The sequence below is a fragment of the Miscanthus floridulus genome, chromosome 5, assembly GCF_019320115.1.
Source record: "Miscanthus floridulus cultivar M001 chromosome 5, ASM1932011v1, whole genome shotgun sequence".
In the NCBI taxonomy this organism is placed as follows: Eukaryota; Viridiplantae; Streptophyta; class Magnoliopsida; order Poales; family Poaceae; genus Miscanthus; species Miscanthus floridulus.
The window spans coordinates 135,812,692-135,834,946 of NC_089584.1; the positions used below are offsets into that span (position 1 = coordinate 135,812,692).

General features: G+C 51.9%; 2 protein-coding genes across 3 annotated transcripts; both read left to right on the forward strand.

The window, feature by feature from the left end:
- Positions 1-12,139: 12,139 nt before the first annotated feature.
- On the forward strand, positions 12,140-15,637 carry LOC136450890 (bidirectional sugar transporter SWEET1a-like). Its single transcript, XM_066451552.1, has 6 exons — positions 12,140-12,539; positions 12,666-12,702; positions 13,090-13,185; positions 13,934-14,216; positions 14,316-14,435; positions 15,022-15,637. The coding sequence occupies exons 1-6, from the start codon at positions 12,503-12,505 to the stop codon at positions 15,238-15,240; spliced, it is 792 nt and encodes a 263-aa protein (XP_066307649.1). The 5' UTR covers positions 12,140-12,502; the 3' UTR covers positions 15,241-15,637.
- Positions 15,638-16,892: 1,255 nt separating this feature from the next.
- LOC136453745 (LOB domain-containing protein 6-like) lies at positions 16,893-19,679 on the forward strand. 2 transcript variants are annotated; one of them, XM_066454301.1, is made up of 5 exons: positions 16,893-17,101; positions 17,368-17,764; positions 17,882-18,340; positions 18,433-18,552; positions 19,086-19,679. In XM_066454301.1, the coding sequence occupies exons 1-5, from the start codon at positions 16,893-16,895 to the stop codon at positions 19,308-19,310; spliced, it is 1,410 nt and encodes a 469-aa protein (XP_066310398.1). In that variant the 3' UTR covers positions 19,311-19,679. The 2 variants fall into 2 exon arrangements, with proteins under 2 accessions (XP_066310398.1, XP_066310399.1); XM_066454302.1 differs by having other exon boundaries at positions 16,895-17,101; positions 17,363-17,764.
- Positions 19,680-22,255: the final 2,576 nt, after the last annotated feature.

Below are 22,255 nucleotides of genomic sequence, written 5' to 3' on the forward strand. Positions count from 1 at the left end.
GACGTCGCGGCCTCTGGGAGGCCATGCAGCAAGGCGGTTGCTGCAGCGATGTTCTGGCTGGCTCGAGCAAAGTGAGGAAAGGCCCCATCGTCGGTGAGGATCCTTTGATGTACGGTGTGGGCTGTGGCGCGCGCGCGCCCCCCGTCTTTGCGGCGTTCAATCTCGCGATTGATGTCCGCGTATTCCCGTGCGAGCCCTTGCCCGGCCTCATTGATTTCCTGTTGACGAGCCTTTAGCTGCTCCATCCTCAAGTGAGATGGGGCTGTCCCCTCCTCCCCGGATCTGCTGTCAGGATTGTTTGTAGGGGTGGCCTCTTCCCTGGAGGCGCTTTTGACGTGACCCTCGGGGGTCTGCGTCATGTAGCATTCCCGGGAAGGGTGGTGACTCCCCCTACTGGAATCTGAGCTGGAGAGCGATACGGGCTCCTCGTTGAGGAGCTCGTAGAGGGTCTCCGTATCCCGCTCAATCGCCCCCACGAACTCGATGTCCGTGGGTGGTTGAACCACACGTAGCGCTAGAAGGCGGCCAGCGGTTGCCGCAACGTTGCGGAGACCGAACGGAAACGCTGTCGGGGCGCTCCATACGGACCCTTCCGGACACATGGTGGTGTTGTGAGAGGCCTCCTTGGGTGACGGGTCTCCCCGGGAGTTGCCCGGTGGACCCTCAAGCCTGAGACGGTTCAGGTTGATGGAAGGGAGAGACGGAGCGGCTGAGTGAGTCAGCGCCAGCTCTCCTCCTAATGTGATAATGAAATCCAGGTCGTCGAAATGCAGGTGTGCGCCCGGGGCCCAGGTGATTATGTGGGTGGCCATCCGAGACTTGATTTGGAACGCGCAAAACCCCTACCTGGCGCGCCAACTGTCGGTGTTTCGTACAAGCACCGGCAAGTAAATTTATAGTAATGCGCGTTAGGCTCGGATGGTGCGCTAAAGGACACATGATTTATACTGGTTCGGGCGGAACGTCCCTATGTCCAGTTTGTTGTTGCTTGTGTTATTAGCACCGTGAACGGTCTGTAGTAAGGGATACAAACTGCCGAGAGAGGGACTGGTCCCAAGTCTCTGATCGAAGGATTGAAAGGTGGTCGAGAGCTTCGTAGCTGCTCGTGTGTATGAGTGCGTTCTATTGTTCGGTCCTATTTTTTCCGTCCCTTTGATGGAGGATGCGCATCCCCTTTTATAGATGAAGGGGCTGGCTTTACAAGGGTGAGGGCTCCAGGATGCGTACTCTATTTAGCCTTGGGGCTCATGTCTACCTGGTCAGGTCCTCAATTCTAATGAGTGCGAAGGAAGATAAGTGCTTACCATGTTGTCGATGTCTCTGTAGGATGTCAGGTTAGTCACAGTATGCTGCCCTGCGCAGGGTATGGGCTGTAGTACAGTGGTTTTGACTTAGGAGCCTCCCTCCAGCCTTGCTCCATACGCCTTCTGGTTCCCATGATTCTTGTAGGGAGAATTCGGGGTCAGGGTCTGGTGTAGCGCCGTGGCCAAGGCCCTCTGACTGGGAGGACCTGAGGGGTCGGGAAGAGGGCCCCGCTCCCTTGGGTCCACAGCGCGGTGACGGAGTATCCGTCGCTCGTGGAGATAGCAAATCCATTCTCGGAGCATAGCGGTTGTCGTATATCTTCGTTGGGTTCCGTGTCCTAGAGCTGAAGGCGGCGCCTACAACTCTACCGAGTGAGATGCACGCACTTGTAATACCTTTTGGGCTCAGCGGCGCCCGGAAGGGTCTAAAGCATCAGTCCTGTTGCTCCCTGGCAGTCCTTTTCCTGCCAGGGCGCAGGGTATGGTCGTTGGAGCCATGGTTGACCCGAACGTCTTGTCTCGTCCTGTATCCATCATTATGAGGGATAGATATCGATCAGGGCAAGGCTCGTTCTGGGCCGTCGGGTGAGGCGGAGATCAATCCCCATCTCTTGGGCGAGACTAACCCTATCCCTCTGGGATCGGGCGAGGCGAAATCCATCCCTTAGCCCTCGGGCGAGACCGAGCCCGCCCTATAGGCGTCGGGCGAGACGGAGTTTAGCTTTGAGCCTTTGGGTGAGACAGGGTTATCCCACAAAGGCGTCAGGTGAGGCTGACCCTACCCCTCCGGGATCGGGCGAGACGGAACTCATCCCTTAGCCTTCGGGCGAGACCGAGCCCGCCCTCAAGGCATCGGGCGGGACGGAGTTTATCCCTCGGCCCTCGGGCGAGACCGAGCCCGTCCCAAAGGTGTCGGGCGAGGCGGAACCGAACTCCTGTTTACTCGAACAAGGGATGACATGACGCCTTTATGCGTCCGGAAGTTTTTCATGTTTGGTGGTTATCGGTTCCACCTCCTGGGGTACCCTGGTATTAGGTCCCCGACAGGTAGAGTGGCATTATCCTAGGCTAGCAAGCGGCCGAAATCAGCCCAGTTGATGACAGTCAGCGAGGAAGGCGGATCTTGTGGTTATATAAAACCTCTACAGAGTGTATGGTTGATCGATCGATACATGTGCTGACTTATCGGCTATGGACTTTTCTTAGGTTTCGCTTAAACTAGATAGCGAGATGAGTCATTCTCTTCTTCCCTTGTGAGAGGGTGTCGGTCATAGCCAGAGGCTATAGGCCATGAGACAGTGCCGAGAGGGAGTTGGCCTATCGACTGAGCGATGGTATGGTGGTGGTATGGTGATGATATGGAGATGGTGGTATATCGATCCCAGGATCGAAACCCGGCTCTGGACGGAAAAAGGGGGTGGAATGTGTGTGAGAATGGTGTTAAAAACTTGACCAACTACTATTATATACTTGATATGCTAATACATAGGAAACCCCAGCCTTATAGGTTCCTTTTGATTATATCCAACTTGCATCCAATTTCCACAAAGCATTGTTCATAGGGTGGGAGTGGCCAGTATAAATCGTACTGATAAATTTTGACACACAGGTTCTGCTGAGGAGTATAGCTCTAAGGAGTTTGACGGTTGAGGGGTTCGTTCCTACGCTCGAGTTTGGCGATCTTATCTTCAAGATGTTCTGAATGAATGCTACCTTTGATTCCGCCAATGCAGCGATGTAATAATTATGTAATTCCGCACTATTTGTACTCTAAAATTACGTTGTATGGATGTGATCGACTGGAATTTGGGTAATATGATCTACAACGGTCTTATTATATTTCGACTCTGTGAATTTCCCTTTGCGGAAATCAGGTTGTTTCAAGAGTTATGGCGGGAGACTTTGGAGTCTAAATATTTTAGACTCGGTAGAACTAAAACTGAGTATATGAGATGTGACTTCAGCACTACTACTCAGGAGGAGGAAGATATTAGTTTGGAAGGTCAAGTTGTGCCTAGGAAGGATACATTTCGATATTTAGGATCAATGCTACAGAGAGACGAGGATATTGATGAAGATGTTAGCCATAGAATCAAAGCAGGGTGGATGAAGTGGCAGTAAGCATCTGGTGTCCTATGTGACAAAAAGGTACCACAGAAGCTAAAAGGCAAGTTTTATAGGACATGATTAGACCTGCTATGTTGTATGGTGTAGAATGTTGGCCTACGAAAAGACGACATGTTCAATAGATAAGTGTCGCGGAAATGCGTATGTTGCGTTGGATTTACGGTCATACAAGAAGAGATCGAGTTTGGAATGATAATATACATGATAGATTAGGGGTAGTACCAATTGAAGAAAAGCTTATCCAACACTGGTTGAGATGGTTTGGACATGTCCAACGGAGACCTCCAGAGTCACCGGTGCGTAGTGAAATCCTAAGCCAGGATAGTAACGTGAAGAGAGACAGAGGAAGACCGAAGTTAACTTGGGTAGAGGCAATAAAAGGAGACTTAAAATGATGAAATATACCCAAAGACTTAGCCTTAGATAGGAGTGCTTGGAAGACAGCTATTCATATGCCTGAACCTTGATTGCTTCTGCTGGGTTTCAACTCTAGCCTACCCCCAACTTGTTTAGGACTTAAAGGCTTTGTTGTTGTTGTTGTCAGTTCTTTCATTTTATTCCCTACAGGCATGCAGTCTATCAATTTGGTTATTGATACGCACGTGAGATTTCAGCTGGCCATTAAGGTAGATATGTGGATATGTAGACAGTAGATTGGTGTGACTATTTTCTATTGTTCTCTTTCCTTTTCTTTATTTTTTGCTTAGTCTAGTTCTCCATAAATTTCAACAGACAAATCTTGTTACTGACATTCTCTTTCTTTATGTATTTAGTATAATCTATATCAGCACACTACAATTATCATTTTACATTGTTACATATGTACTCCCTCCCATTCATAATACTTGTTTTAGAGTTGGGCGCAAGAACAAAGATGGTAGATAAAATGCACATCTGACCCTCAGTTTTCTCTAAAGTGTGCTTGTGGGGAAAAGTTAGTTAATTGTGCATTTAAGAAGGGTAAAACCATAAAAATTTGCCTAGAAGTTGTAGAACACCAAGTATTTTCATTATTTTCACCACATTAATTAATACATAGGAGCCTGAATTTGATCAATGGCTTCATAGTTCAACGCATATGATGGTGTGCAGATTATTGACTCATTTCATAAGCCAAAGTATCATATAACTAAACTTGCCAAATGCAGACATTGTAGCTGCTTGCGAGCTCTGCCTTTTGAAATACCATCGACTGGGGACACCAGAAATATTAAAAGAGAAGCATGCAATGCCTATTAGTAATTTGCAGGGAACTGCAAAAGATCTTGGCAATGGGCACACTGTAACAGTTCTTAATGTTCAAAGGATGTCAAGTTCTCATTTGCATTGTCAAGTCCTGGAGATGATCAAAATCCATCTTGTAACCAGGGCAGTGGCTGCTGTCATGTTGCGAAAGCCATATTTACCACCCAATATTACCATGGATAAATGTTGATGGCCGCGTGAATAGCACTGTCAATGAAGGTTTAAGTCGTTGAATTATTGGATATGTCATGCAATATCCAGGAATTGTTGAGGTTTGTGTTTATTTTTATTATTTAGCCCTGCTTATTTTGTAATGCGAAATTTTCCAAAGTTTTATGTATGCAATTGGATCTGTGAGTTCTTGGGTTTGTATTATGTACATGAAGAATGTATGCTTTGTTTTTTACATTCAAAATAACCAGTATTCTAGAAAGATTTATTTTTGAAAACAAAGTCTTCTAGAAAGATTCTATTAAAAGTGTCGCAATTCTAAACTTGAGGCACAAAAATGAAAGCTCACTAATAGATCTAAGATAGTATAGCGTTCAGCCCTTCACAGGCATTGAAATTTCCCCTTGTGTGTTTGATGGTCTTAATGTGTTCTGTTTTTGTGTGGCTGCTGTGCTTGTTTTATGTGTATTAGAGTATGCTTGTTTTTCGTTGTTCTCTTCATTTCTTAGTGTTCTAGTCACAGAAAGTCCTCGTGTGGTTGTCTTAACTTATGGGGTGGTTCTTCTGAATGTTATTTACTGAATGAAGTTTCCATTACCATATGGAGTTACAATTATACCTATCTGTCAATATTGTCGTTTTCATTGTGTGCTCTGCTTTTTGTGTATCAGGAGGACGATATCCACAGGATGGATGTACCGAATCCACAGGTATATATATTGACTACTTGATGATAAATTTGTACTTGTATATTCAACATTCAAATGTCAATGTGTTTTAAATATTATTTTTACATGTTTTTTTTCATATGTTTTCCCTTCCTCCCATTGGTTTATACAGGCATAAGCTGGGAAAGCTTACAAACGATAAACACCTCTATACTGGGGTGCTTGATGAACCTGCGCCTACTGCTCTGACTATACTGCGGAGGCTTTTGAATCTAGGTCACTGTAAAGAAGCGTCAACGAGTGGAAGGCGGTTCTTTGCTAATCCAATGAACACCTTCCTGCTGTAACTGTGTAGGACGATGCGGATAGCGATGGTCGCTCTATATTTGTACATATTGTTACTTTTTAAGCTTTTCCAACATGTCTTCCCCAGATACTGTTTCACACCTGAAAAGACCAATGCTTGAATGCTAGCTACTTACACTGGGCACACTCTCAGTCTGAACCATGACTCCATAATTCAGCCCTGTCTGTGCTGTGGGAGTTTGGGTATCGAATGTCGATAGCCGTTGGTGTTTGCTCTGCAAAAGTGGGCGGACACTGTCTTGACAGGCTAAATGAAGAACTTTCTTTGGTGTTTGCTCTGCAAAAGAGGGCGGACACTGTCATGAACTTTCTTTGGGAAGGGGTCGAGAAATCCCACGGCGGACACTGTCTTTTCAGGTGGACGTACGCGCGAGCTTGCTGCAGCTCGTTTAATTTTATTCACTGTTGATTCACCCGGTAATGTCTGACCAACTTCAAGTTGAAAACAGGCCTGTACATGCAAGTTGGCATGCGCAGACACCATGCGGTTTCAGCGTAAGTAGTGTTCAAGTTTGCTATAGTGCTATAGCAGCATTAGTTTCCGGAATGATACGATCGCGTCATCAATACAGAAGGGAGCCTAGACCATACCAATCCAGGCATCAAAACCGCGGGCCCAAAAGTTTCTACATCGCTCTCCGATACAATCGTTCTGCCATTTCTCATTCTTGTTCGATTTCTTCAGCATCTGATACTCTTATCACTACCGCATGTTATCAACATGGTGCTCGGAATTCCTGCGAAAAAAGAGGCTTTCGGCGTGTTCGCTTATGCTGAGATTCGGCTTGTGTTAATGCTCATGCTAAAATATTGTGAGAGAAAAATAGTGTTACGTAGCCCAAAATAGTGCTTATCCCAGCGTCGGGTCGCCTGTCACGTCCGCCGGCGGGCCAAAAGCCTGCGTCACATAGTCGGCGGGCCAAAACGGGTACGGGTCGGATTTGCTTGGCGCACCTCTGGACGAGAAATTCTGCATTCCAGAATCAGCCGGTACGTCCCGTGCCCCTTTTTGTAACCATTCTTCTTGCCATCAGCTATGGTTTGACCTAGGACCGTGTTTGCCTGACATTCGATCCAGCTCGTGCACGCTGCCATGAGGTTTTTGAGAAACTGCCGATTCTTTCTCGTCATCGGTCCTCACTACTCGTCGGACCCTCTTGGTTCACCAAAATCAGAACAGGAGACCGGCTCTCCATGAGCTCCGTCTTGGCATCTTCGTTTGGATCATGTCCATGTCCATGTCACGACATCACCGGACACGTACAAAAGGGGAGGAGAGCGTTACGTCGTTGCACGGTGGGGCGTCGTGGATCGAGTTGGGCACGCGCATCACTGTCACACTGCCCGGCCGAGCCCTGGCTAGTGAGGATCGCGCGGATATTTGCGTGAAAGGACACCGGCACAACCGGCGGCCCGTGTGCACCACGCCTCCAGACCTGCTCTGAAAAAATATTTTCGCATTGGACAGTGACTGGGCGCCTGACTGATTGATGGGTCGGAGCGAGTGTGAGACGTGACGCGGTCTAGCCGGCCCCGGCCAGCCGGTCACGATCTGTGCTCGCCGCCGTCGGCGGCGCCGCGCACGGCACACCGCGCACGCACGGGCGCCATGTGCGTCGGATTTGGACCCAGCCGTTGTTGCTTGCTTTTGCTTGGTACGATCATCATCACGCGCGCACTCACGTACGCTCGGAATCTTGATACGCGCCAATGCACGCACAAGTACCATAGTATTGCCGGAAGCTACGACCTACAGTACAGTACTCCGTGTACATGTTGTCGAGTCGACCTTATCTGCCGACCGGATAGCAGTGCCACATCACAGCATGGGCCACATATAGCGCAATGCAGCTAGCTAGGCGGCGCAGTGTTGCTGTACTCTACGATCGAGCCGTAAACTGTACATCGTGGGTACATGCACGTGTATCTGTTCCTTGGTACGTAGACAAGTATGAAAATAGCAGAGAATCGATCGAACGAAGCACGTATATACTAAATATACTACGGCGTCATTGAGACTGAGAGTCTATATATATACTCCGTATCTCCGAGGCGTGGTAGGCGTACGTATGAGAATGCGTGGGAGTAACGTGTCCATCTCTTGCTGCGTGGTGCGTCGGGGTTGTGGCCTTGTGGGATCAACCGCTAGCTTAGCTAGGCTGCCGCGGCCGGCGCCTACCCTAGGATGGATCATCCATCCGAGTGCCATGCATGCCGCCACGTACGCATGGGCGGGCACACAGCCATGCATGGTTCACCCCCGTCCCCGTCCCCGTCCCGGTTCACGGCGGCCGCCGGTGCTGACGAAGGAGAGGAAAACGCCAAGGCATCAGCCGCTGCACCGCGCGCAATGGCAATGCCCGAACCGATGGATCCAGATCGCGAGTTGCCACCGACCCAACGATCCATCTATCCACACTGGGGCCATCGACAGTCCTGATCTGACCCGTTTGACACACATGCTCCCACCGGCCTGCTGTTTCCGAGTCGGTGTACGTTTGCCAGCCGTGGGACGATCGTCGGCGCGGATGAGGACCGCCATTTCCTCTGCTCGGCATTGCATCGGTGCAAGCAACGGGGGCTAGCTAACTAGTGCCAACAACCACTAGGGCCGTAGCTGCGCGTCTGTTGATGAGTAGTGCTGGCGTCTCTGCATGCGCCTCACAAGTTCCTACGTGCCGACGTGCGTGGCTGCATGCGTGCCCATCTCTGGGCAAAGACCGTCTCCAATGGATGTCCCGTATGGCACCCGTATCCAAAATGGGTTTCGAACAATAGTGTATTAGCCTCCAACAGAGTTTCTATATGTGAGACTCATTTTGTGTTACAATAAAGGCACAACTTAAATATGAGTATCCTCTCTTTTATAGACACATTTTCAGAAAGAGTTTTCTTTTGGGTCTGGTTGTTGGAGAAGATCAAAAATAGATATGGAACCTTTTACATGTAGCACTATCTAAACTTGAAATGAGTCTTATATTTTAGGTAATGTTGTCGAAGACAAGTCTTATCCGATGCATAAAGCGCGCGCACCGCACGCATACGGGGCTACCGACGCGCGCGTGTACGTACGTGCCGAACTTTATCCTTATGAAGTTATGATTCCATATACGACGTATATTACGCAGCACGAGTGTTCAGTACACTGAATTAGCAGGTTGTACTGTACTAGAGTCTCCTGATCAATCCGGTGACGTAGGACAATGTATATATATACTCCGTATGAAGTTATGAACGTACCAACGAGACTATATATATTGGATCCATCAGTTGACTGAATTGTCACCTGTTTAAATGTGTTTCTGAAGGAGTAACTTTGAGCTCAGCCGGTTTCTCTCGTACTCGTACTTAATTACTCCCTTTGTTTCTCTATATAAATAAATAGCATTTAGGACAAGCAACTAGTATGTCGTTATCCTTAAGGGCAGTCGAAAGTTTTATATGAGTTTTATTTATATTAAATAGGTTGTCACATAGACGTTTTTTATGACATGACCGTGTGTCTAAGAAGAGAGAGAGAAAAAATGAGTTTTATCTAGATTTAATCTTTTCTCATGAAATATATCGAAGGGATCATATAGTGCATTAAAGGTACAGCGAGGACTACAGACTATTAGGGAATCCCGTCACCGCACGAAAGAAATATCTGCTCCAAACAAAAGGCAATTCCTTTTCAGAGCGCGCCTTGTTTATCAAGGGGGGATAAAGTGCTGAAAGACATGCTGAACTGCATGACACGACCTTTATGCATCAATCAAAACCCACGCATATCTGTACACGGAGAGAGCCAAACCGAAAGGCTATCTATCTATCTGGGCCTGCAAGCTTTTGCGCATCGCATGTGGAGGATAAGACGTCGAATCATTGGGTTGGCATGCAACAATTTGCCAATACGGCAGCGCACACATGATGTCTGAATTTCTGATACATATCCAGCGACCAGCCATCCCGCCGTGTATGCACTGATGCGCGCGCGCGCACACACACATTGAGGCCCCGTTCAGTTGCCAAAAATTTTTACATAGTAACTGTCACATCGAATCTTACGGCATATGCATGGAGTACTAAATGTAGACGAAAAAAAAAACTAATTACACAGTTGGTCGAGAAATCGCGAGACGAAACTTTTGAACCTAATTAGTCCATAATTAGACACTAATTACCAAATACAAACGAAATGCTACGGTGAGCCAAAATCCAAAATTTTTTTGATCTAAACGGGGCCTGACACACACACCGTCGTCGCCGTCCGATCCGTCCCTGCTGGTTCCGCTGCATGCAGCCAACGCAGAGCGCCATCAGATGGACTGGCCTCTCTTGCTTTGTCCAGGGCCACAAGCAATGCATGTACCGGCGTCACTTATCGTTCTAGGACGAAATGATTGTACGTAGCGGCCTCGGACAGGAGCTGAAAACGATCGGTCCTTGCTGCGCTGCACACGAAAGGGGCAAATCATTTCGGTAGCCAAATTCCACTTAGCCGTTGATGAAGGTCTCTGGATTCCGGTACATGAAGGATGCTGATTGGCTTCTCCGAATGCGATTGTGTGCAGTAGCAGCTTTGGACCAACTCCTAGTGATGCATTGTACCGCCTGGACATCGCGCCAAAGACAAATGAAGATAAAATAAACAAAGCTGATGGATGGCTACTGATCACAGCTCACAGATGTGCTACCGTGCCCTCAATTGGTGCCCTGAATTTCTGTGATCGTTATCTTTTCAAGGCAAGCAACACAGGCGTGTGTGTGTGCAGTGGTGGGATTCGTTTCTTCTTCTTCTTCCCTCCAGAAGTAGTTTGGTGAGGAGCACACAGAACTGTCTTTGGGTGTGTGTAGGAGGGGGCTACTAGGAGCAGGCAGGCAGGCAGCAGGCACGGCCGCGACAGGGGTAGGGCACCACCTTCCTTGTGGAACGCATATGTTCTGTGGGCACGCAGGCGGGCACAACAGATGCGTCACCATGTCCGGCCACTTTTGCCAAGGCGAGGGCGAGCCAGAGCGCTGGCATGGGTCATGGTATGGTAGGGATATACGCATACGCACGCAGTGCAGGAGATGGCAGATGCAAGGTGACGAGTGACCTCTTTTCTGCGCCTTCCTGTGTCTACGCAGGAGATGGCACATGCATGCCTGACCTGAGCGCTGAGCACAGCAGACAGTAGCCCCTCCACCGTCCCGTCGAGACCAGTGCACGGTGCACCGCCGCTCTTGTTGCACTGCAGGGGGAGCTTGACCCTGCATTGTTGTCGACGCCTTGACACGCCAGGTTTGGATTGCAGTAGCGTGCGGTGCACACCTCGTTGCCGACTTGCCGGGAGGGTTTAAGGACTCGAGGGAGAACCGGACGGATCGGAGGAGGACACGCGCCGGCCGCCCACCCGCCGCGCTGCGACCAGGGGATTTGATTGGATCGGCAAAACGCTCTCGGACGCGGACGGGACAGCCGTGAATTGCGCCGGCGGCGACTCTTGTCGTCGTCGTCGTCGCCTTCTCGCGCGGAACGCCGTGTTGCCTGCCTCCAGCCACGCGGCTCCACCCTCCGTGGCCACCGCCGCGCTCGCTGCTCCGGGTCCTCCGCCGCCGAACGGTGCCACGTAACGCTCGCCACCGATCGCATGACCGCGTAACGAGGATCCTCCCGTGAACGGTACGCCGTACGTGCTCGGCAGGATCCCCATTTCGTCAGCGGTCAGTTGGCCATGGCCCATGGGGATCTGTTTGTCCCGTGAGGCCGGGTAGGGTAGGCCGTAGCCACATGGCGGGGCCGCAGGCCGCAGCCGAAACGCGAATTCTGCTGCTGCTGCTTTCGTCATTCTGCCATTCCACTCCGAGGATTTGGCCGTTGGCGCTGCAGAAGTGTACGCTCCTGCTCCTGTTTAGCAACTTAACAAGATTTCCGTTCCGTTGCGTGCCAAGCCATCATCATCAGGGTAGGACGACGCACGACTGTTGCAGAGACACGTACGCATAACGCATGCTTCTCCATGTAGCCGTACAGTACAGGAAGCTACGTGTGTAGCTTGTCTATCTTACGTACGTATTTACCACAGACAATGACAGTTTTCAGGCACTTTGACTCCTCACTAAATTGACTAATAAGGAAGATAAGAACGTATGGGCTTCCCTCCGAACTTTAAACTCTCATACAGACACCATCTACGTACGTATTTGGCCTCTTCTCCTACGGTCGGTCCTACCTCTACCTCCCAAGATCAACCTTCCTCTGCAGTCTGCTCTTTATATATACGCCACACCGCTCATTTCCTGCTGCACCAAGTGACACGAGCACAAACACACCGGATTTGCGTTGGCTATTGCGCGCCCACCAACCTTTCAGAGCTAGCTAACTGCTCGTTGGGTGTCCTCCCCTGGACCGTGAAGGAGTCCAGTCCACTACCCCCTCTCTTCCACCTCTGCTCCGTTTGGGTTCAGGCCAGCAGGCAGGGGCGGATCCAAAGGGGCTGGTTATTTAGCCTCAAATCACCATTAATTTCTAGCCTTAGTCTTAAATCTTTATTATTTAGCCTCCTCTGTGTTCCCATCCTGCATCCGCCACTGCCAGCAGCAGAGGGTTCAAGGCCAGCGATAAGCAAAGAAGAAGTTGAAGGGCCGTAGTCCGAGATGGAGCATATCGCCAAGTTTTTCTTCGGAGTTTCTGGTCAGTGTCATCATGCCATTGCTGCCTCTAGCTGATGATGGTCTTCTCTTGTTCTTGTATAATACTGCACCTATCTGAGCTGTGGTTTAGTGGGTTCGTCTAATCTCTATTGGATCTGTTTGCTAGGGAATGTCATTGCGCTCTTCCTCTTCCTGTCGCCTGTGTAAGTTTTTGATTCCATGTACCTGAATCCTTCTGTTCCTCACTGTCCGCGTCCATGCGTAAAAAAATGAAAGCAGAGAAGCAATATATTACTTACTACTCCTACATGACAAAGACTAGAACAAGGGGAGAATGGATGAGTGGGGAGAGAAAGGTTTTAGCATCTTTTAGGTTCAATCCTAGCTTTCTAGTGAAACTCTGAATTTCATTTTTTTTTTAAACAAGCATCTAAGCATCTTTTCTCCATCCGGAATGCTTCTTCTTCTTCTTCTTCACAACCATGCCGCACCTTTTTCTTGCCTCCTCTGCCTCCGCCGTCAGGGGCAGCACAGCACGGCGCATGTTTGTTTCCTCTGACCGGTGAGAAAATCTGGCGAATTCTTTGCAGTGTCACCTTCTGGAGGATCATCAGGAAGCGGTCGACGGAGGACTTCTCCGGCGTGCCCTACAACATGACGCTGCTCAACTGCCTCCTATCAGCTTGGTAACTAACTGCTCTCAGAGAGACACGACCTTTCGATGAGCACTTCGCATCATTTCTGTTTCTTCAGTAAATTGACTCGCAGATTAATTAGAGGCTTTAGCTATTCTTCAGCGGGTTCTTGTGATATGATATATATTATGACACTGCAAAGAATGGTAGAGTGGCCAGATTAATCAGTATACAGTAGACACTGTATACTTTTGTATTCTTGTGACATGATATATATTATGCAGTGGCTCTAAACCAGTAAAACCGGCGTGTAGTATAGTTTTACATTTCAGAAATGCTGCATGGTTTGCTGGCCTGGATGGATGAAGCAAACACTTGGCTCTTAGCGTAGCCTCTGGCCAACCCACTCGCCAGCACTGTGACAACGACTGCAATGAAAGGGAAAAGGTTTTATTGCACTGCACCACAGCCCGTGGGAGCAGCCTGTCGGCATTGCCAGGATGGAGATGACATGTGGGCCTCGCGGCCCTTGTGCTCGCACATGCAGCTTCACATTCAAGTGTTTGTATTGTAGGTCCAAACAGATAGTTTTCATGCCTTTTCTTTTTGGTTATGATGCTGATGGATGATTTTGGTTATGATGATGGAGGATTTGGCTGGGCAAGAAAATTCAAGGCGTCCCGTTTGGTTTTCACGCACCCTTGCATGCATGTGAAGATCGATGTGCTAGCTCATCAATCATCATGCATTCGTCTGAATTTTGTGTTGATTCGTTTGTGTGAAATTTATATGCATACAGGTACGGCCTGCCGTTCGTGTCCCCGAACAACATCCTGGTGTCGACGATCAACGGGACGGGGTCGGTGATCGAGGTCATCTACGTGGTGATCTTCCTCATCTTCGCGGTGGACCGGCGGGCCAGGCTCCGCATGCTGGGCCTCCTCAGCATCGTCGCCTCCATCTTCACCACCGTGGTGCTCGTCTCGCTGCTGGCCCTCCATGGCAACGCCCGCAAGGTCTTCTGCGGCCTCGCCGCCACCATCTTCTCCATCTGCATGTACGCATCGCCGCTCTCCATCATGGTAAGCAACGATCGATGCTAGCTTAAGACCGGGCGTCCTTGGCTCTTGCTATCCACGACATCAGTTAATTAACAAGCATGTGCTTGTGCGTGTGTGCAGAGGTTGGTGATCAAGACGAAGAGCGTGGAGTTCATGCCGTTCCTGCTCTCCCTGGCCGTGTTCCTGTGCGGCACCTCCTGGTTCATCTACGGCCTCCTCGGCCGCGACCCCTTCGTCAGTGTACGCAGGCTTCTCTCCCTCTCTGATCCTGAACACCGGCCGGCCGTACGCACGTGCCGCGCGCCTGTCGTCCGATGGGTACTTGGAAACGACTGCAGTACTATACTGCACCGCTAGCTGTTGCCATTGAGCATTGAACGCCTCTGGCCAGTACAGTACAGTACCCCCGGGCCGGCGTCGGTTGCCCTTTCGGTGTCCCGCCCAACCAGGCGCACATGCCGATGCCGCTGCCGATGCCGATGCACGGGCATGGGCGCCAGTAGCGTGGGCGTGGCGGTGGCCACCCACAGGCAGAGGCAGCGCAGGCACAGCGCACGCCGGCGCTGCCGATGGCCCGCCGTGCCCCTGTGCACGCAGGACTCTTGGACCAGGCAGAGGAGCAGCGCCGCGCTCTTTCTTGTCGCAATGCTAGTAAACAAACTGCACTCCACTTCAGTACACCAGCGCGACAAACTACGATGAAATATCTTAGGCCAAGTTTTCCAATTTTTCATCATGAAATCATGTCAGTTTCATGCAGTCCAAATATGCCCGTTACTAACGCAGCCACTGCCGCTGCAACCGCGCTGTCTGTGCGTGCGTACAGATCCCGAACGGGTGCGGGAGCTTCCTGGGCCTGGTGCAGCTCATCCTGTACTTCATCTACCGGAAAAACAAGGGCCCCGCCGCGCCGGTCGGCAAGGGAGAGGCCGCTGCTGCCGCGGACGTCGAGGACGCGAAGAAGGTGGCCGCCGCCGTGGAGCTGGCCGACGCCACGACCAACAAGGCCGCCGCCGACAGCAAGGTCGTCGCCAGCCAGGTGTAGGCGGCTGCATGCGCGCGTGTGCGGATGAAGCGGTCGAGGCTTTGCTGGTTGGGACGATGAACAGCCTAAAAATGAGGCTGCCTACTGAATTATTAGTTTGTCGGTGAATCGGATTGGTGTTGATTTCTATGGGGTTTTTACGTTTGTCACTCTGATCTCGATCTCTCTCCCGGAGGCTCCCCTAACAATGTAGCTTCTGGAACAGAGCTGTGTCACAGAGCTCTCGAGTTGTGTGTCTCTGCAAAGTGTGAATTTCTTTTGCTCCATCTCTCTCCTTCTCTGGCTCTCTCCAACTGCTTATCTACCCCAATTTCTCTAGAAATGTATTAAACTATCTGAGAAATTGATACTGTGCGTAAGCAATATGTATCTTTTACGTGCACGGTGAAACCCTGAACCCTGAGTTATCACAGTAATTCTGGAGTGTGTGCTTGGAGCACGCACTTTAGTGAAGAGGTTATCAGATCTCCACCTGTGTGGAAAAGATGATTGCCTCGCACTCTCTCAAGGTTCTTTTAAGACCATTGTCCTGTTTGGTAGAGCTTCTCTAATAGCTTTAGGAGATGGTTTTTGCTAAACATGTAAAACAACAGTTTTTAAGTGAAACTATTTAAAATTCAGTGTCGAGTACCATAGAATGGGGTACCCCAAACGTACACCAAAAGAGTCACTTAAATCCCATCAACAACGAAGCCAGAAGGTAAGCCATGGCGGCTCTCCGCCTCGCCTGAGGCCTCGCACGGGAGGTCTCGGCGCCCTGACGAAATCTCCGCCTCGCGCGAGGCCTCTCGCGAAAGGCCTCGGCCAGGAGCCCAATCTCCGTCTCGTCCGAGGCCCCGTGCGTACAACCTCGAATGAGACAGCTATTCTCCGTATCGCTCGAGGCTGGCTTGTCAATAACCCGTCGCTCCCGCCTCGACCGGTCTTCCCGACAACATGTCATGTCCTATTAATGCGTCAACCACTCCCGCGATCTCAGCCGGACGGCGGCTCGACACCACGGAGTGGCCGACAGGACAAGAAGTCGCATCAACACCATACCGGCTGAGACAGGGCGCGGCGAGGATTACCGGCCACTGTATTCTGGCGTTGTGCCCCACGATCAGCGCCCGCACTGTGCCCCGCAATCCCCGCCCCGAAGACAACACGACATGGGAAGTCTGGCCCGGGTTCAAAATAATTATTAGGATCACAGTGCATAGTAAAGAAACCGGTGAGAATTCGATGATATGCACTCCCTCGGTACCTTTTTAACTATCGTTGTCACGTATAGACCAAACGAGTCGAATATATTTAACTTTAACTAAATGTATAAAAGAGATTACTAATATATATGGCATATAATAAGTATTATTAGACTAATCATTAAATATATTTTTATAATATACTTATTTAGATATAAATATCTAGACGGCACTTTAAATTAAAAAGGGAGAGAGAGAGAGAGAGAGTGGTTCTTGCCCAGGCGATGGAAGTGATGGAAATCAAAATCATATCATTATGATATCTGACTCATGCTCATTTTCCGGAACGTTATTATTATTATTTACTAATTATTATTTTACTACTACTTCTGCTGCTATTATGACTGCTACCAGATAAGATAGCTCTAAGACGCTGTATAAGTCTGCACCATCCTTGAGCCCATGTAAATGGCCCTACAAGGCCCCGGTCAGCAAGGGCCTTTTCTTCTTCCTTTGCCCCCGCCCCCCAGATTGCGCTCTCTCTCTCCCTCCCAGCCTCACTCTCTGCGACGACTACGCCAGGTATACCCAGGTCTTCTCCAGGTCCAGGTCGCTGCAGCCCTACACCAGTTGCCCTGGTCTTCTTCGGACTCTTCGCCGGCGACGAGCACCACCTGGTACGCCCACCCTTTGGTCTCCCCTTCCTGTTTCCTGCTGTGCGAAACCGAGCACCCAAACCCTAAGTTGCTATTTGTATTCGGATCTGATCTACTGGGTCCGTCCCTAATTTATTTGGGGCAGTATTCCTCTCATTTTTGGCAAAAGAGGAAGTCCAGCCAGATTCTCTATTCTCCCCCCTGATTTCCAGCAGCTTCCAAAACTTTCTAAAGAAACGAGAAACAAGAGTCTAACACACAGCTCGTGATCCTTTGTGCCAGGGCAGCAGACGGATGGCTTCGTCGGTACCGGCGCCATCGGGGTCGGTGATCACCGTGGCATCGTCTTCTTCCTCAGCAGCCGCGGCCGCGGTGTGTGGCACGGGCTCGCCATGCGCTGCGTGCAAGTTCCTGCGCCGCAAGTGCCAGCCGGACTGCGTGTTCGCGCCCTACTTCCCACCGGACAACCCGCAGAAGTTCGTGCACGTGCACCGTGTCTTCGGCGCCAGTAACGTGACCAAGCTGCTGAACGAGCTCCACCCCTTCCAGCGCGAGGACGCCGTGAACTCGCTCGCCTACGAGGCCGACATGCGCCTCCGCGACCCCGTCTACGGCTGCGTTGGCGTCATCTCCATCCTCCAGCAGGACCTCGCCCGCGCCAAGTACGAGCTCTCCAAGTACCAGGTGATGTACATGATGATCGTCGACATATCATCCATCTCACACCGTACCACATGTTGTAGATGAGCGAACGTGGCTCGCGTCGGCCGCTAATTCCTCACTCTTCGTTCTTCCTTGCAGGCGGCAGCGGCAGCTTCTGCGTCCACGCCGCCGACCGGGCCGCAGGCGATGGCAGAGTTCATCGGCAACGCGATGCTGAACGGTGCGCACAACTTCATCAACATTGGACACTCGGCGGCGCTGGGCTCCCTCGGAGGCTCCGTGTTCGGGCAGGAGCAGTTCGCCAACGCGCAGATGCTGTCCAGGAGCTACGACGGCGAGCCCATCGCGAGGCTGGGGATCAACGGCGGCTACGAGTTCGGGTACTCGACCGCGATGGGCGGGTCTGGCGCTGTCTCTGCCTTGGACCGGCGGGCCAGGCTCCGCATGCTGGGCCTCCTCAGCATCGTCGCCTCCATCTTCACCACCGTGGTGCTCGTCTCGCTGCTGGCCCTCCATGGCAACGCCCGCAAGGTCTTCTGCGGCCTCGCCGCCACCATCTTCTCCATCTGCATGTACGCATCGCCGCTCTCCATCATGGTAAGCAACGATCGATGCTAGCTTGCGACCGGGCGTCCTTGCTATCCACGGCATCAGTTAATTAACAAGCATGTGCTTGTGCGTGTGTGCAGAGGTTGGTGATCAAGACGAAGAGCGTGGAGTTCATGCCGTTCCTGCTCTCCCTGGCCGTGTTCCTGTGCGGCACCTCCTGGTTCATCTACGGCCTCCTCGGCCGCGACCCCTTCATCATTGTACGCAGGCTTCTCTCCCTCTCTGATCCTGAACTGCACCTGAACACCGGCCGGCCGTACGCACGTGCAGTACTATACTGCACCGCTAGCTGTTGCCATTGAGCATTGAACGCCTCTGGCCAGTACAGTACAGTACCCCCGGGCCGGCGTCGGTTGCCCTTTCGGTGTCCCGCCCAACCAGGCGCACATGCCGATGCCGCTGCCGCTGCCGATGCACGGGCATGGGCGCCAGTAGCGTGGGCCTGGCGGTGGCCACCCACAAGCAGAGGCAGCGCAGGCACAGCGCACGCCGGCGCTGCCGATGGGCCGCCGTGCCCCTGTGCACGCAGGACTATTGGACCAGGCAGAGGAACAGCGCCGCGCTCTTTCTTGTCGCAATGCTAGTAAACAAACTGCACTCCACTCCAGTACACCAACGCGACAAACTTGGATGAAATATCTTAGGCCAAGTTTTCCAATTTTTCATCATGAAATATGCCCGTTACTAACGCAGCCACTGCCGCTGCAACCGCGCTGTCTGTGCGTGCGTGCAGATCCCGAACGGGTGCGGGAGCTTCCTGGGCCTGGTGCAGCTCATCCTGTACTTCATCTACCGGAAAAACAAGGGCCCCGCCGCGCCGGCCGGCAAGGGAGAGACCGCTGCTGCCGCGGACGTCGAGGACGCGAAGAAGGTGGCCGCTGCCGTGGAGCTGGCCACGACCAAGGCCGCCGCCGACACCGTCGTCGGCGATAGCAAGGTCGTCGCCAGCCAGGTGTAGGCGGCTGCATGCGCGCGTGTGCGGATGAAGCGGTCGAGGCTTTGCTGGTTGGGATGATGAACAGCCTAAAAATGAGGCTGCCTACTGAATTATTAGTTTGTCGGTGAATCGGATTGGTGTTGATATCTATGGGGTTTTTACGTTTGTCACTCTGATCTCGATCTCTCTCCCGGAGGCTCCCCTAACAATGTAGCTTCTGGAACAGAGCTGTGTCACAGAGCTCTCGAGTTGTGTGTCTCTGCAAAGTGTGAATTTCTTTTGCTCCATCTCTCTCCTTCTCTGGCTCTCTCCAACTGCTTATCTACCCCAATTTCTCTAGAAATGTATTAAACTATCTGAGAAATTGATACTGTGCGTAAGCAATATGTATCTTTTACGTGCACGGTGAAACCCTGAACCCTGAGTTATCACAGTAATTCTGGAGTGTGTGCTTGGAGCACGCACTTTAGTGAAGAGGTTATCAGACCTCCACCTGTGTGGAAAAGATGATTGCCTCACACTCTCTCAAGGTTCTTTTAAGACCATTGTCCTGTTTGGTAGAGCTTCTCTAATAGCTTTAGGAGCTGGTTTTTGCTAAACATGTAAAACAACAGTTTTTAAGTGAAACTATTTAAAATTCAGTGTCGGGTAACATAGAACGGGGTACCCCAAGCGTACACCAAAAGAGTCACTTAAATCCCATCAACAACGAAGCCAGAAGGTAAGCCATGGGTTCATCACCGGCTCTCCGCCTCGCCTGAGGCCTCGCACGGGAGGTCTCGGCGCCCTGACGAAATCTCCGCCTCGCGCGAGGTCTCTCGCGAAAGGCCTCGGCAAGGAGCCCAATCTCCGTCTCGCCCGAGACCCCGTGCGTACAGCCTCGAATGAGACAGCTATTCTCTGTATCGCTCGAGGCTGGCTTGTCAATAACCCGTCGCTCCCGCCTCGACCGGTCTTCCCGACAACATGTCACGTCCTATTAATGCGTCAACCACTCCCGCGATCTCAGCCGGACGGCGGCTCGACACCACGGAGTGGCCGACGGGACAAGAAGTCGCTTCAACACCATACCGGCTGAGATAGGGCGCGGCGAGGATTATCGGCCACTGTATTCTGGCGCTGTGCCCACGACCAGTGCCCGCACTGTGCCCCGCAATCCCCGCCCCGAAGACAACGCGGCATGGGAAGTCTGGCCCGGGTCATCATCGCCTCCGAACCAGTGTATCAGATCGACCGCTCCCTCCAGGCCTCGGCACTCTACGCCAGGGTCTCGGCTATCTCGGGATTCACGTCTGCCGAGACCCCCCACCGCGGTTCGGCCTCGGCACCAATCGAGCCTCGGCCTCGCGCGCAGTCAATCCACAGCGACCCGTACGCTAACCGCCGCACCCGCTCCGAGGCAGCCCTGGAGCTCCCATGACGCACAGGATCGGATGTGACCAGCACGTCGCCCCAGTGCTCCAAGGACGGACCACTCCAACGACCACACCGCTACAGGAACAGGCTACAGGGCTCGAACACGCCGCCTCTGTTCGCACGACGCCATATAGTTAGCACATGTACTACCCTTGTCCTCCCTTCAAACTATAAAAGGAAAGGACTTGGGCCATTTCTGGGGGGCGAGGGGGCACTCACGAAGAGCAACACCCTGTAACACGCACCTTTCCCTGCCGCCTGAGAGCAACGTCTCAAGCAGCCCACATCACTTCCCGCCGAGACCTGGGACTAGCTCCCTCTCTCATAGTGCTTGTAACCCTCTACTACAAGCACTTTGGTGCAAGGAATACAAGATCGATCTCTCAGACTAGACGTAGGGCACCAATTGCCTGAACCAGTATAAGCCTTGTGTCTCTTTGCATCACCATCCGGGATTGGGAACACGCAGAACAAATTCACTAGTTGGTTGAGGATCCCCCGGTCCAAAACACCGACAGTTGGCACGCCAGGTAGGGGCCTCTGCGTGTCGGTTTCGTCATCCCAACAAGTTCCAGATGGCAGACCCCGTACGACCGCTGCGTCTCAGTGCGGTGGTCTGGTTTGGGAGCCTGGAGTTCATGTCTCTAGGGCACGAGTATGACATGGTACTCCTCACACCCCGAGCCCTGCCTGCCGACGACGACGTCACGCACCGGCAGCCCAGGAGTAGGCGGCGCCCGGGCGGCCGCTCTCGCCACGCTCGCCGGGCACGACGCGAGCAGGATCACCCCGATGTTACGCGAACCCAGGGCGACTCGCCGCTCTCCGCCGGTGTCCTATGACCAGCTGTTGGCGCAGGGTCCCTGGTTGGGGATCTGTCTAGCCTGAGCCTGGACAAGGGAAAAACGCCGGTGGCACCCGGCGACGCCCCGTCATCAAGCTCCGCCCCACCACTCCCTGAGGAGCCAACTCCGGCGGAACAGAGCCAGGAGACGACACCATCTACATACCCCTTTGGGTTGAGAAATGTCGCTGCCTCTTATGCTCGCGCTTATGCTTCCACTCACGTGGATCTCTCGGAGCGCCGCCATCGCTTCGTTTTCGACTTCGACACCACCGCGTCGATCCACACCCGCGCCGACTCCTCGGAGGTGGACGAGGCATGGGCCGGAGCGGATTTCTCCAACCTCCGTGACAGCGAAACCATGCGTCGCTTGTTGGCTGCAAGTGATTATTGCTTTGGCTACTCCGATTCTGACGATGAAGGTACTTACGATCCCTCACGTGAGTGCTTCCACGTTGGACTTGGGATGCCAAACATAGGCTATGAGGACGAGGGGGTAGGCAACCGCACTCCGCTTCATTAGGGAATAGGCGATGCCACGCCTTCACGCATTATCCCACCGGCAGCACGGAACGAGAACCTTGCCCTCGGACAATTTCGACGCCCGGACCTGGAGCAGCCCCGCGAGCTTCAGGCCAAGGTCGAGCAAGATCGACTCCTTCTGCAACAACTTCAAAACACTCTCGAGCAGGAGCAGCAGGGCTGC